The sequence below is a fragment of the Electrophorus electricus genome, chromosome 1 (genome assembly GCF_041902795.1).
Source record: "Electrophorus electricus isolate QZ-2024a chromosome 1, ASM4190279v1, whole genome shotgun sequence".
Classification (NCBI taxonomy): Eukaryota; Metazoa; Chordata; class Actinopteri; order Gymnotiformes; family Gymnotidae; genus Electrophorus; species Electrophorus electricus.
Window position 1 is genome coordinate 40460522 of NC_137497.1, and position 12266 is coordinate 40472787.

General features: G+C 40.6%; 2 protein-coding genes across 2 annotated transcripts; both read right to left on the minus strand.

The window, feature by feature from the left end:
* Nucleotides 1-3906: 3906 nt before the first annotated feature.
* Nucleotides 3907-7173, minus strand: LOC145659685 (uncharacterized). The gene is made up of 6 exons (XM_081722574.1): nt 7131-7173; nt 6815-6878; nt 5978-6258; nt 5543-5806; nt 4985-5076; nt 3907-4626 (listed from the first exon to the last, which is right to left on the minus strand). Exons 1-6 carry the CDS (start codon nt 7171-7173, stop codon nt 4501-4503), a joined length of 870 nt encoding a protein of 289 aa, XP_081578700.1. The 3' UTR covers nt 3907-4500.
* A 268-nt stretch (nt 7174-7441) lies between these two features.
* si:dkeyp-97a10.2 (uncharacterized) lies at nt 7442-11033 on the minus strand. Its single transcript, XM_035526604.2, has 6 exons — nt 10950-11033; nt 9664-9726; nt 9218-9547; nt 8616-8843; nt 7991-8072; nt 7442-7898 (listed from the first exon to the last, which is right to left on the minus strand). Exons 1-6 carry the CDS (start codon nt 10978-10980, stop codon nt 7859-7861), a joined length of 774 nt encoding a protein of 257 aa, XP_035382497.1. The 5' UTR covers nt 10981-11033; the 3' UTR covers nt 7442-7858.
* Between the last annotated feature and the right edge of the window lie 1233 nt (nt 11034-12266).

The following is a 12266-nucleotide window of genomic DNA, read 5'->3' on the forward strand; positions in this document are numbered from 1 at the left end:
GTATTTCTAGACTACACATGCATTCATGTGAATATTAAGATTAAGGCAGTTAATCCATTACATTATAATGAAAAGGAATTCTCATATATACAAGTCCTTGGCTTGTTTTGTAGTGGGTGTCCTGTTTCCGTTCGTAGAGATTGGTTTCAGGGTTGGCTCCGCTTTTGGACCATTGTTTCCCACCATGAATAGAAGCAGCGGAAAAAAAAACCAAAAAACCAAAACCCCCAGGTCCCTGTGCACGTGACAGGAACTCGCTAGGGCGTGGCCTGTTAAAGCATTCTATCTTGCCATTTGTCCCTTGCTGTTCCTGTTTTTCCCTCTCGGACAATTTGTAAGCAGTCTGAAGCTCTGTTTGGCCAGTGGTGAGTGCTGGGTCCTTCTCTCTCTTTATCAGCGTAGCCGCAGGTGGAGGCCTGCACGTGTGAGTGGGTTGTGCGGCTCCTGCCAGCGTGGCACAGGTTGTTGTGGCACAGCTGCTCTTGTTCCACAGAGCACCACGGCCATGGGGATTCTGTACCCAGAAGGGTCCTCTGCCTTCAGAAGCACCCTGGGGACTTTATGGTCTCTTAGTAACATTCGATTGCTCAACAGTGTTTTCAGTATGAACTATGACACTTCAGATTGTGAACTATGACACTTTTATACAGTTGTGTTGAAAATACTAGCAGTCCAACATGACTAACCAGATCAATCACTGTTTTTGGTAGAAATTATATTACTACATGGCAAATAACTTACCGATAGGTGTAGTGGAGTCATAGAAAACCATCAGACCCAGCATTCATGATATGCATACTCCTGAGTTTGTGTAATTAACTACCATTGGAATGGATCAAAGAATAGCCAGAATGGCAAAGACAGGCAATGATCAGCTCCAGGCTGATCAAAGACAGTTTGAAGTTACCTGTGAGTACCGTGACAATTAGAAGACACCTGTGTGAAGCTAATCTATCGGCAAGAAGCCCCCGCAAAGTCCCATTGTTTAAAAAAAAAAAAAAAAAAAGACGTTCTGAAGCGGTTACAGTTTGCCAAAGGACACATGGACTAGCCTAAAGAGAAATGGGGAAACATTTTGTGGAATGATGGAAGTAAGATTGTCTTTTTGGATCCAAGGGCCACAGACAGTTTGTCAGATGACCCCCAAACACTGAATTCAAGCCACAGTACACAGTACACCACAGCATGGTGGTGCAGGCATCATGATATGGGAATGTTTCTCTTACTATGATGTGGGGCCTATTTATTGCATAACAGGGATCATGGATCAGTTTGCATATACCAAAATACTTGAAGCAGTCATGTTGCCTTATACTGAAGAGGAAATGCCCTTGAAATGAATGTTTCAACAAGATAACGAGCCCAAACGCACCAGTAAGAGAGCAGCATCTTGGTTCCAGACCAACAAAATTAAAGTTATGGAGTGGCGAGCCCAGTCCCCGGACCTTAATCCGATAGAAAGCTTGGTGGGGGGACATCATAAATGCTGTTTCTGAGGCAAAACCAAGAAATGCAGAGGAATTGTGGAAAGTTGTCAAATCATCCTGGGCTGGAATACCTGTTCACAGCTGCCAGAAGTTGGTCGACTCCATGCAACACAGATGTGAAGCAGTTCTAAGAAACAGTGGTTATACAACTAAATATTAGTTTAGTGATTCACAGCAATGCTAAATCCTAAAGATTTTTCAGTTTATACAGTAAATATTTGAGTTTGTGAAGAAAAATGCAGACACTGCTATTTTTTTTTAACAGCCCAATATCCATTTTTCATCATTTTCTGTAAAGTAATTAAAAATGTATACATTTTTCTTCATTTTTTTATTTAGAATATAATGTGCAGTGTTCTCAATGCATGGAAATAAAAACTATTTTAAGGATTCTGAGCTTTACTCATGTTTTTAAACACACTGCTATTATTTTGAACACAACTGTACATAAATAGTGACAGGGTGTTACAGGCCACCCAACCCTCAATGGAGAGAAGGTTCAGTGTGATACTTATTTATATTTGCTTATTTCAGTGTGATGTGGAGCTCCACCCCATTTCTGATTCTTGAATTTACAGCTGAACTGTATAGCCAGGTTTTTAGTTTACCTAGCTGGCTCATGTGTAAATCTTTTGGCTGAAGGCTGGGATTCATAGATCTATAGCAACATTCCAGTGGTTATGAGCAGTAGAGTAAAAACAAGTTCACTGACCAATCAGCTCACATGTAGAATATGAGCCTCCACTGAGATCACACTCCCGTCTGCCCGTCGCCCTTGATTTCTAGGCTTCGCGCTGACCCGATTGTAAATGAACAACCATGTTGTAGCATGTGTGGCATAAAATGTTTCATATTTTATGGTTCATCGAGGTTTTGTGGCTTAAACTGCCATGCTGCATAGGCAGCATGGGGGCTTGGGGGGGGGTTGGCATTGCCTCTCAGCGATAAGGGTTCTGCTCCAAGTCCTTATCTGTGGAGTTTCCATGCTGTACCTGTCTGCAAGACTTACACTCAGGGTCTCTGGTTTCCTCCCACAGCACAGTCCATAAACATTGAGGCCGTCCTAATGAGGCTTTGTGTGTGTGTGTGTGTGTGTGTGTGTGTGTGTGTGTGTGTGTGTGTGTGTGTGTGTGTGTTTGTGTTTGTTTGCCCAGTGGTGGTTGATGTTTGTTTGCCCAGTGGTGGTTGGTGTTCTCCAGGGCACTTATGTTTCCTGTGCACAATTTACTGATGCTCCTCAGTGGTGCGTGACTGGATGTAAAAGTTGGCTGTGTTAATTGTAAAGTGACCTTGACTTCTCTGAAGGGTGCTATGTAAATATAACTCCTCCTAACATGCTTATGACACAGCCTCCTGCATACTAGTTCGCTAAGAAGCGGTGTATTTTTGTAAGCCATGTGCAATGGTGTCACTTTAGCAGTTTAGTCAACCACTTGTTTTTGTTGCCTACATTACCAGTAAACCTGCCTGGGAAGCACATCATTTAAGTCGCTCAATTCTACATGCAGTGTTATAAAACATTTAATGATGATTAATAATAAAAAGACAGATAGCTCAAATGTCAGTGACAACCTTCACCTGTTTGCTAGCACTGGTCTTCAGCTATCTGCACACTGCTTAAATACAGTAAAATCTAGTTTTGTGTATAAAATACTCTCTACAGCACTGGAAAATGTCTCAGGTGTTTAAAGATCGCAGTCCATTTGGGATCATTTTCACATCGACCATTTTGCAGGGGATAAAATTTCCACTGAAAATTAATCATAAACCTTTATTGATAGATTAGGTTATTGCTACATTAGCTTATTAGCTTATTTGTACCAGAATGTCTGTCCATGGTTACACATTAAGGCTCCATTCGGTGATCAGATGTCTTTTTTTAAAGAGAGCAAACATTTTATTTTATCTCACCTTCATGTTACTTAGCAAAAGTGTGTCATTCTCTTATTCGTCTTCTAAATTTTCTAGTGCAAGAAAGTCCAAAGTCTAGTCTAAAAACTGGTAAAATCGCCTTCCAACACTTTTTAAGACACCTCTCTTTCCATGCCACCATGTCTGCTATAAGTCTGTGGTATGCTATCGACATGGTAACCGTCTCTTAGTGGCCAAGGTGGACTTTGTAATGTGAGTTTATCTGCATGATTGATTTAGCAGTTGTGTGTCATGTAGGCACGCCTTTTTTTCAAGAGCTTTGTCCTCTGTGGCTAAATATGCAGCTCATCTGCTGTAGTGTGAGTAAGTGGGTATAAGGCCATGTCTGTTTTTTGTTGGCCAACTAAGTCCAACCCCCACGCTGTGAATTTCATGAAGTTTGATTTTTGTTCTTCAGTGCATGCAGGTAGCCAAACCCTGCTAGTGCAGGTATTCTGAAAGACAACCTGTATCAGTTTTTGGAAATAAAGCCATTGTTTCCCTCAAATTTTATAGAATAGATTTAATTGTTGAAATGGATGCAGTCACAGTTTTGTTGTTTTAGATCCATTTAAAACAAAAGTATTTCACTTTCCTTCTGTTTTATTGTAATAATAGCAAGTCATTATCAGGAATTATGATATTTCGTGACTTTTTTTTAAACCACTTTTTTAAAGCTTTCGTTGCCTCTGCCCTAGTGCTGTACTGAAGTGAAGCCGATAGTTCTTGACTAGACACTGGGCCTTTCATGCAACAACAATACCAGCCCACAATGACTACATAAAAAGTGACTTCAGACACGTGTGCATTATCTTCATGTTCATGTTCATGTTCTTGGATGAACCTGTCCTCCAAAGGCTCTGCTAGCCTGCTTCTGAGTTCAAAGCTTTAAAAAACATTATTCTTTAATAACTTCCAGCTAAAACCGTGTATGTGGTAGTGCTTAAAAACATATATAAATACAGAGAGTACAGAAATGCACCAGCTTTGGCTGGTGACTCATCAGCTTCCTTCCCTTCTTCAAACCATTTTGAAAGAGTCAACCAAATGAACTAATATGAACTAATGTGCACACCGAGGGACATTAGATAACACTTTTCATTCACATATCGTCAGGGGAGAGGGCGCTACTTCTTGTTTGGTTATGTGGGTCACACCCATATGCACTGGGCCTTCTGAGTTTCATTCCACTAGCCTCTCCCTTCTGCTGTTGTACTGCTCGTGTTTCCTGGAACAGAAATAAGCAAGGGCTCAGCGCTCAAATAAGCAGGGGCTCAGCACTCAAATAAGGAAGAAAATATAAAGTTATGAACTTGGCCTTTGCTGTTGAAAGTGTGTAACCTTCTTGAATGCACTGATGCTGTCAGCACTGAGGAATAGGAGAGTAGGGGCTGGTCACACTCTATCTCTGTGTATACGGAGGAAGGTGTAATGTGTACTGAATTGACCTGTCTGGTGAACATGGGCTTTGAGATTTCTGTGTCCATTTAGTGGCCATTGCTCACTGCACACATGTCTGGTGAATTGAACTGGCAGTGAATGTGTGTTAATGTGGAGGTTGTCTTGTGAAGTGTGTGTTCCTGTACCTCCAGAGCAGGAAGGCCATACCTCCAGCCACAAATAGCAGGAGCGTGAGGCACAGCTACAGTAGTGCCTCCGCTCTCTCGTTCACAGGGCTCTGAAAGGTACAGCACAGAGCTCAAACATACACCACTTATATATACACACACACCAGCTAAGTTCTGGCCAGAGAATTTACCATATCTTGTACAGTTTTGAAGCAAGCTGATTGAGCTATACCTGAGCATTAGCTTAGCTGCTAAAATATAAAACCTTCCGGTTAAAACCTCACAGATCGCACTTGACTTTTGAGAGCAGAACTTATAACAGACTATATTCAAACAATTCTTTCTCTTTTGTAAGAAACCCTGAAAATTCAGAGAAACACCCATAGAATTTCTCTTCTAGAATGCAAAAACACCATTTAAACATTTGATCATTAGATTTCGGTACTGCCAGATGGCATGGCGCAAATATAACAAATCTTTTGCTTTTGAAAACAAATAGACAATTTAAAATTTTTACTCCAAAATTGACATGTGCTGGTATTAAAAGGAGGAGAGGAGATGCTCTGGGTGTTGTACCTGCTGTGTAGGTGGCAGAGCTGTGCCCCAGTTTGTTGCTCACCACGCAGGTGAAGTGTCCACAGAGCGGTCCGGCCAGGTAGAGGGAGCTGCCGTCAGGTGACATGTGCCCCAACGCTTCTGTAACGGACACCTTCTCATGCAGCCAGGTGAAAGTGGGATCTGTGCCCCACGCCTCCTGACTCGAGTGCGACACGTTCACCATCACGGATACGTGACGCCCGGCCTCTGGAGTGGGGCAAACATCACTCACACACATACAGAGTCACATGGAATGTACAGGATAGAGCAGTTGTCAACATGTGAAAGTCAGTAAGAAGGAACAGTCAAACAATATGTGGATACCAGAGATTTTCCACACTTCTCGATTGAGGAATGTTTTTTTTTCCTCATCTTCAAACACACTGCGGTCAATGAAACCAAAGGAACTTCAGCAGTGTGCTGAAGTTTGGCCTCCCCTCTGATCTGTGACCGTGATTGTGTACACACCGCTGTCCTCCATCTGGAATTTCTGTAAAATCAAAGCTCCATTGTGGTTCACGCCCACCCTGCCACCGGAGCCTTGGCTGGGATATTCGCCCACTTTCATTCTCCGAGAAGCCCTCTTCCCTGCTTCGTGCTCCCAAGTCACCTTGGTAATGTGGTCTCCTGCTGGGAGGTCTAGCTGAGCCCGCAGGATCAGGTCCTGTCCAATCAGCACGTGGATGGGCTGCTGGCTGAGGAAACACACGATAACACAGTGGTACTCTACACAGAGCAGTGGCGGAGAGTTTACATTATGGCTGTTCACGCACAGAGTACACCACGTAGGACAGTGGGGAGCGCCCAGACACACGATTAATACTTTCTCAGGAAGCTGTTCCCGGAACTGGATACTGGGGACCTCTCGTTTTTAAGCGGCCTATGAGCAACTGCCACGTGTGAATGATTGAAAAAGTAATAATTCCAGTTGCACTGGGACTTGTGAATGTCCAGGGTAGAGACAACTCCTAATTTTTCAAAACCACCTTACATGATTTAGTGGACTAAGCTGCTCATATTACAATTCCATTTGTAGTCTAAAGTTGGAGCACTGACATTGAGACTTTGTCGAGTGGAAACCAGTAGGCTATGCTAACACAAAACACCCATTCCCCTATCTCACAACAGAAAAATACATGGATCACATTTGACATATCAGCACACAAGCTCACAGGCCACATGCAAAACATTCTGAGTTTTTATGCTTAGTCTATAGATTTTAGTCACAAGTCAGTAGAGAAAAGGTCTCACCTAAAACTTGCATAAGGATGACAGTCCAAAACAACTGCGATCTGAGTTCCATGGCACTTGGCTACTGGAGAGACCAAAATCACGACTATTATTTGCACTGTGTAACGGTACGTCACGTTTTCATGAAGTTAAGTGAGAATTTAAAGCAATTTGTCCAAACTGCACTGTCAAATGGAAAAGAAGTCATACCTATTTATCGTAGCATATATCAAATCATCTTTGCACAAAGCAATATGCAGAAGAGGGGTTCACAGCCAAGTTCGCATGGTCACATGGTCATGAAGTTCTAGTTCCTCCCATGTTCTGCTGAGTGTACTTGAGCATGGAGCACCATTTGGGGCTGAATGAAATATGAGCATGTTCAGCCCAGAAGGAAGCGCTTAGGAAGGACGTGCAGGATCTGTCCACAGCCCTAGAAGTGTGACCATTTTCTCTTCATATGTCCTCTTTCCATGTCCTGTGCAGTGCACATTTTTCCTCAACACTTCTCTGCTGTACTCACGTCTTTGGAAAGTAAAATACTTGGCACTGAATAGCCTCCTGCTTCATTTGGAAAGGTTGTAAAGAACTAAATTCATGGTTGGATTGAATACAAAATGGAATACTTCAAAATAAGGAGTGGACAAGAATATTCATTCTATTTTAATTAAATATATATTAACATTCAGTGCTTGAGACATTATGTAGGTGTGAATACACGTGTGTGTGTGTATGTGTGTGTGTGGTGTGATTCTATACATATAAATAAATAAATCTATATATATTTATAGTGAAGTAATCTAAATTAAATAAAACAGTGTAGATAAGTAATTAAATATTTTTTCAATAATCATAGAATTAATTATTGTACTTTTATGAGTGTATAAGCAGTTATATATGATAAATGCAATATAATTAATTTTATTCAGTACTTAATATCATTATTTTTAAAATATATTTTAATATAATATTTACATATTATATTCTAATAATATTATATTCTAATATATTATTTACATTTAAAAAAATTAAAAAGACTGTTGGTGGTAGTGAAGAGATGTTCTATCACTTCTTTCTCCTTCGTAAGTACTCCATGCAGTGATACCTACAAATACATATTCTTGAGGAATAAGCTTAAAAAATAATGGATGATAAAATGAGTTGATAAAACATATATATATTTTTAAAAAATCTTACCCAATGAAACAAACAATGACCACTGTCTCAATGATCACAGCTGCAATCAGACCCCAGTTCTTGTGATCTGGATCAGGAGCTACTGAAAGAAACAAACAGTGATGGAGCTGTCACATCATCCAGCAAGCTAATTATTCTTTATGTCCTCTAAAGTGGAGGTTCCTTGTCCTAATCTTGGGAATTTACTGCACGTTCACAATGCAATTTTCCTGAATTAACACATGAAAAACTAGACATAGACTAGCGGATGAACTGTTCCAGGTCTTCCCAGCTCCTTGCAGAACTGTTGGTTGTTACAAACTGCAGGAACCACACTCATCCCTGCACTGCCACGCCTACCTCTTCCCATGTAGCATACTGAGCATTCCAGATACAGGTTTGTCTTTCTGGTTTCTAAGCACCTGCCTGACTCCTCTAACATGCCCCATTTCTGTGATAAAACATCTAGCATTTGGAACCTCTTCCTCGTGTGTGTGTGTGTGTGTGTGTGTGTGTGTGTGTGTGTGTGTGTGTGTGTGTGTGTGTGTGTGTGTGTGTGTGTGTGTGCGCGTGTTTATACCATTGGTCTCTAGGATTATGGGACATTCCACTAATGCCCTGCTTGGCTGTGTGAACAGGACACTACCTTTCAGACATTCCACCCTGCTGGTCCCTTGGTTGCTGTTGACAATGCACGTGTAGTTCTGGGCCAGACTCTCCTGGAGGTAGAATGTGCTGTGATCTGCTGACAGGTTAGCAGTTAAATTGGTAACCTCCACGCCATCCATCCACCATGTATATGATGGGACGTCCCACTGAGCCCCCTTGGTTTGCAGAGTACACTGCAGGGAAAGTGATGCCACAGGAGGACTATCTGTGTGTGTGTGTGTGTGTGTGTGTGAGTGTGTGTGTGTGTGTGTGTGTGTGTGTGTGTGTGTGTGTGTGTGTGTGTGTGTGTGTGTGTGTGTGTGAGAGAGAGAGAGAGAGAGAGAGAGAGAGAGAGAGAGAGAGAGAGAGAGAGAGGGCTCTGAAAGTACTGCGGGAGTTGATTCATGATTTATGATTCATGGTTTCTGATCCCTGATACTGTTCTGCAAAGTGCTGACTGAGTGCTATAGGCAGGTTAACATTTAAAAGTGGTGCAGTCTTTGGCTAGGTTTAGGTATCCAAAGTTATTTGAATAAAGCTAATATGGTACTACAGATAAAATAAAATGAGTAGGGCCAAAATATAACCGGAGGCACTTACGAACATTTAGCACCTCGACAGAAGCAGATATCTGGTTCCCCTTGTCATCTGTGACCATAACAGTATAGTGTCCATAATCACTGTTCTGCACTCCAGTGAGTCGCAGCTGCTGACGGTCCATCTCCACAGTCACCCTGTTATTGTGCGGGGAGTTGTTTGTGACGAGCCGGACCTCCTGGGAGCCGCGTTTATGGTCCCACGTCACCAGGCGAATCTTTTCTGCAGGCTGTACTTCAAACTGAGCTTTCAGAACTAGCGTTCTGCCAAGAGCAACATAGACAGGCTCCCTGCTTGGGAACCTCACTGACACACAAGAAAGAATCAGCGGCCCTAGGGAGGAAGCACACACAGGACACACCGCACTCCACTGGTACAGTTTCTATTTTTAAGTCATGACTTATGGCAAAAAAATATAGATTTGTCAACGATGTGGCAGTGTGACTCACTCTCAGCTATGATCCATACAATAACCAAGTAGTGCTGCCACAAAAACTTCATTGTCTGGTTGACTGGAAAAAACAACACAAACACAAAAGAAACATAAAAACATGACAAAGAAGTGGAATGACAGGTAATCTGCTATGGGGAAAAAAGCTTTATACAAGTAGAAATGCTGTTATTTCTCGTTTGCCTGGTTTGTAGCTGTGCTTGGTATTTTTATTCCACTGATGGTGAATAACAAACTAGTACTTCTCGTTGTGTGAGAGCTTATGTATTTTTGCACTTCTAGGCATCAGCATTGATCCCGGTATTTCTACAATATTCTAGTTCATTGGTATGTTGGACTCTAACCTGCTGTACTGGCTAGGATGTATCCTATGAGTAAATGACAAAGCACTTTTGTAAGTCGCTCTGAATAAGAGCTCTGTGTACAGTCGCCAACAGTCACCAACCACTTAATTACAAACCACCCAATACATTTCTTAATTTAACACGTGGTGTCAGTATATTCACGAATGTGCTACATAAAACATACTGCCAGCTTTAATGTGACGTTAAACTCAAATAGTGAGCACTTTCCTCACTTAGAAATGTGGATTACCGTCGTATTTTTTTTTACAGTTTTCGTGATATATGTTGATATCGCAATTTGTTCTTCATTATATCTGTTGTCCTATGGTCAAAAAACAACTACTGATAAAAATCGGAAAACGTAATACACATGGTGTATTGCATAATTGTATAATACGTAATTATATAATACATTTACAATAATATATTATACATTTAAATTTACATTTAGGGCATATAGCAGACGCTCTTATTCAGAGCGACTTACAAAAGTGCTTTGTCATTTACTCATAGGATACATCCTAGCCAGTACAGCAGGTTAGAGTCCAACATACCAATGAACTAGAATACTGTAGAAATACCGGGATCAATGCTGATGCCTAGAAGTGCAAAAATACATAAGCTCTCACACAACGAGAAGTACTAGAGTTTGTTATTCACCATCAATGGAATAGAAATACCTTACTATAAGCACTAGTTTCAGTTCAAGATAGGAGCAGGGTCAGTGGTCAATTAAATATTCCACAGACAGATGAGTCTTCAGGCTGCGTTTGAACATGATATAATACATATGGTATATTATGTATTACAAATGTGTATCTGTACCAAGTAACCCAGATCAAGGTACGGATCTACGGCTTTAGCTTTAACTCTAACCTACTGTACTGGCTAGACTGTATTCTGTGAGCGACTACTAAAATGTAAATGTAAGTAAACATACCGATTTCAAAAACTGTAAGAAGGAAAAACATAAATGAACGATTTTAGCTTTTAGTTAAGAGAACGTGTCAATAAGGAGAATAAAAGAAACATTCAAATCAGCTAGTTTCACGCACCTTGACGTTTTATTTCAAAAGGTATTCCTTCGGTGATGTAATAGCATTTAATACGTTTATTGTAATGGCGGAGTGTTAATACATGTCACTTACCGAAAAATGGCGTCCCGCCTTATGCGTGCGAACGACGCGTTCGCACTCTCCGTGCTTTGGTGAATCACGGTCAATTCAAACCTCTCTTTAAATTCTAATCCAACTACATGCGCATTTTACTGTATTTCATTGCCCACCACAATATAAGCAAAGAAAGACGCGTATTTTTAGATCTTGGATGAAGAGCACGCACTTTTACTTTTAAATGTTCAAAATACAGTTTACTTAGTTTAACTAATTTCTTTGCATAATTAGATTAAGCACAATTGGTAATATATTTAAACATCTTAATATGTATTGTGCAAAAATGCTTTTTCTATATAATGTTTCTCAGAAGTTTATTTTATAGCTTGACTCCCACTTAAAACAGGTTATTATTAGTGGAATGTTGCAGGGCAGGGCAGGGGACTCCAGGGTTTAAAAACCCTTCGCTATTACCAGATCAAATTTGAAAAGACCAGTTTTTAATTAATCTATATTGAAGTTATTGTATTTGTAATGATAAGCATTTAATTCTGACAAAGTATGGTTACATATTTTTTTCTGAATTTTAACATAATGAAAAAAAACCCAGATCTACTACCACATGAGTACGAGCTCTTGTCTGGCATCAGAGTAGTCTGGATAGATTTCACTGTACAATTTTTGCATAAAGTCATATTAAAGTCGTGATACCTTTAGGCGAATATGTATTCATTTCGTATAGGCTGAATTTGGATCTACGTCTTTCAGATATTTCTCATAATGCCAAAGCGCTTCCCACTGATCACGTGGTATGTTTCGTGGTCACGCAACTAAATGTTAATGTCTATTTCTATTTCATAATTTTGGAAAGAAATTCAATCTTTGAAAGTCCAAAATGAATAATGTGAATAAAGTATGAAGTAGGCTACTGTTGTGGAGACTGTGCATAAAGCAACAAACTATTTAACGTTCGCTAGCAGGGTCAGGTGAACCTCGAACCGAAGCGTCCACTTCACCAGAACTTCATAACCAAGCCGTTTCTTTGGGTAAGGATCTTCTGATGCTGGTTTCTCCTTCAAAGATTGATAAGGGCAGATGCATGTGATGACAATGCATGTGTATTCTTTTCGTATAGGCGGAATTTG

Coding starts and splice junctions, on each gene's coding strand:
- LOC145659685 (XM_081722574.1), bottom strand. CDS start 7,173: ATGCTCATATTTCATTCAGCCCCAAATGGTGCTCCATGCTCAA. Junction 6,879..7,130: donor AAATGGTGCTCCATGCTCAA/GTACACTCAGCA, acceptor TGGTCTCTCCAG/TAGCCAAGTGCCATGGAACT. Junction 5,077..5,542: donor CTCTGCCACCTACACAGCAG/GTACAACACCCA, acceptor TGTACCTTTCAG/AGCCCTGTGAACGAGAGAGC.
- si:dkeyp-97a10.2 (XM_035526604.2), bottom strand. CDS start 10,980: ATGTTTTTCCTTCTTACAGTTTTTGAAATCG. Junction 9,727..10,949: donor TCTTACAGTTTTTGAAATCG/GTATGTTTACTT, acceptor TGTTTTTTCCAG/TCAACCAGACAATGAAGTTT. Junction 8,073..8,615: donor CAGGGTGGAATGTCTGAAAG/GTAGTGTCCTGT, acceptor TGTTTCTTTCAG/TAGCTCCTGATCCAGATCAC.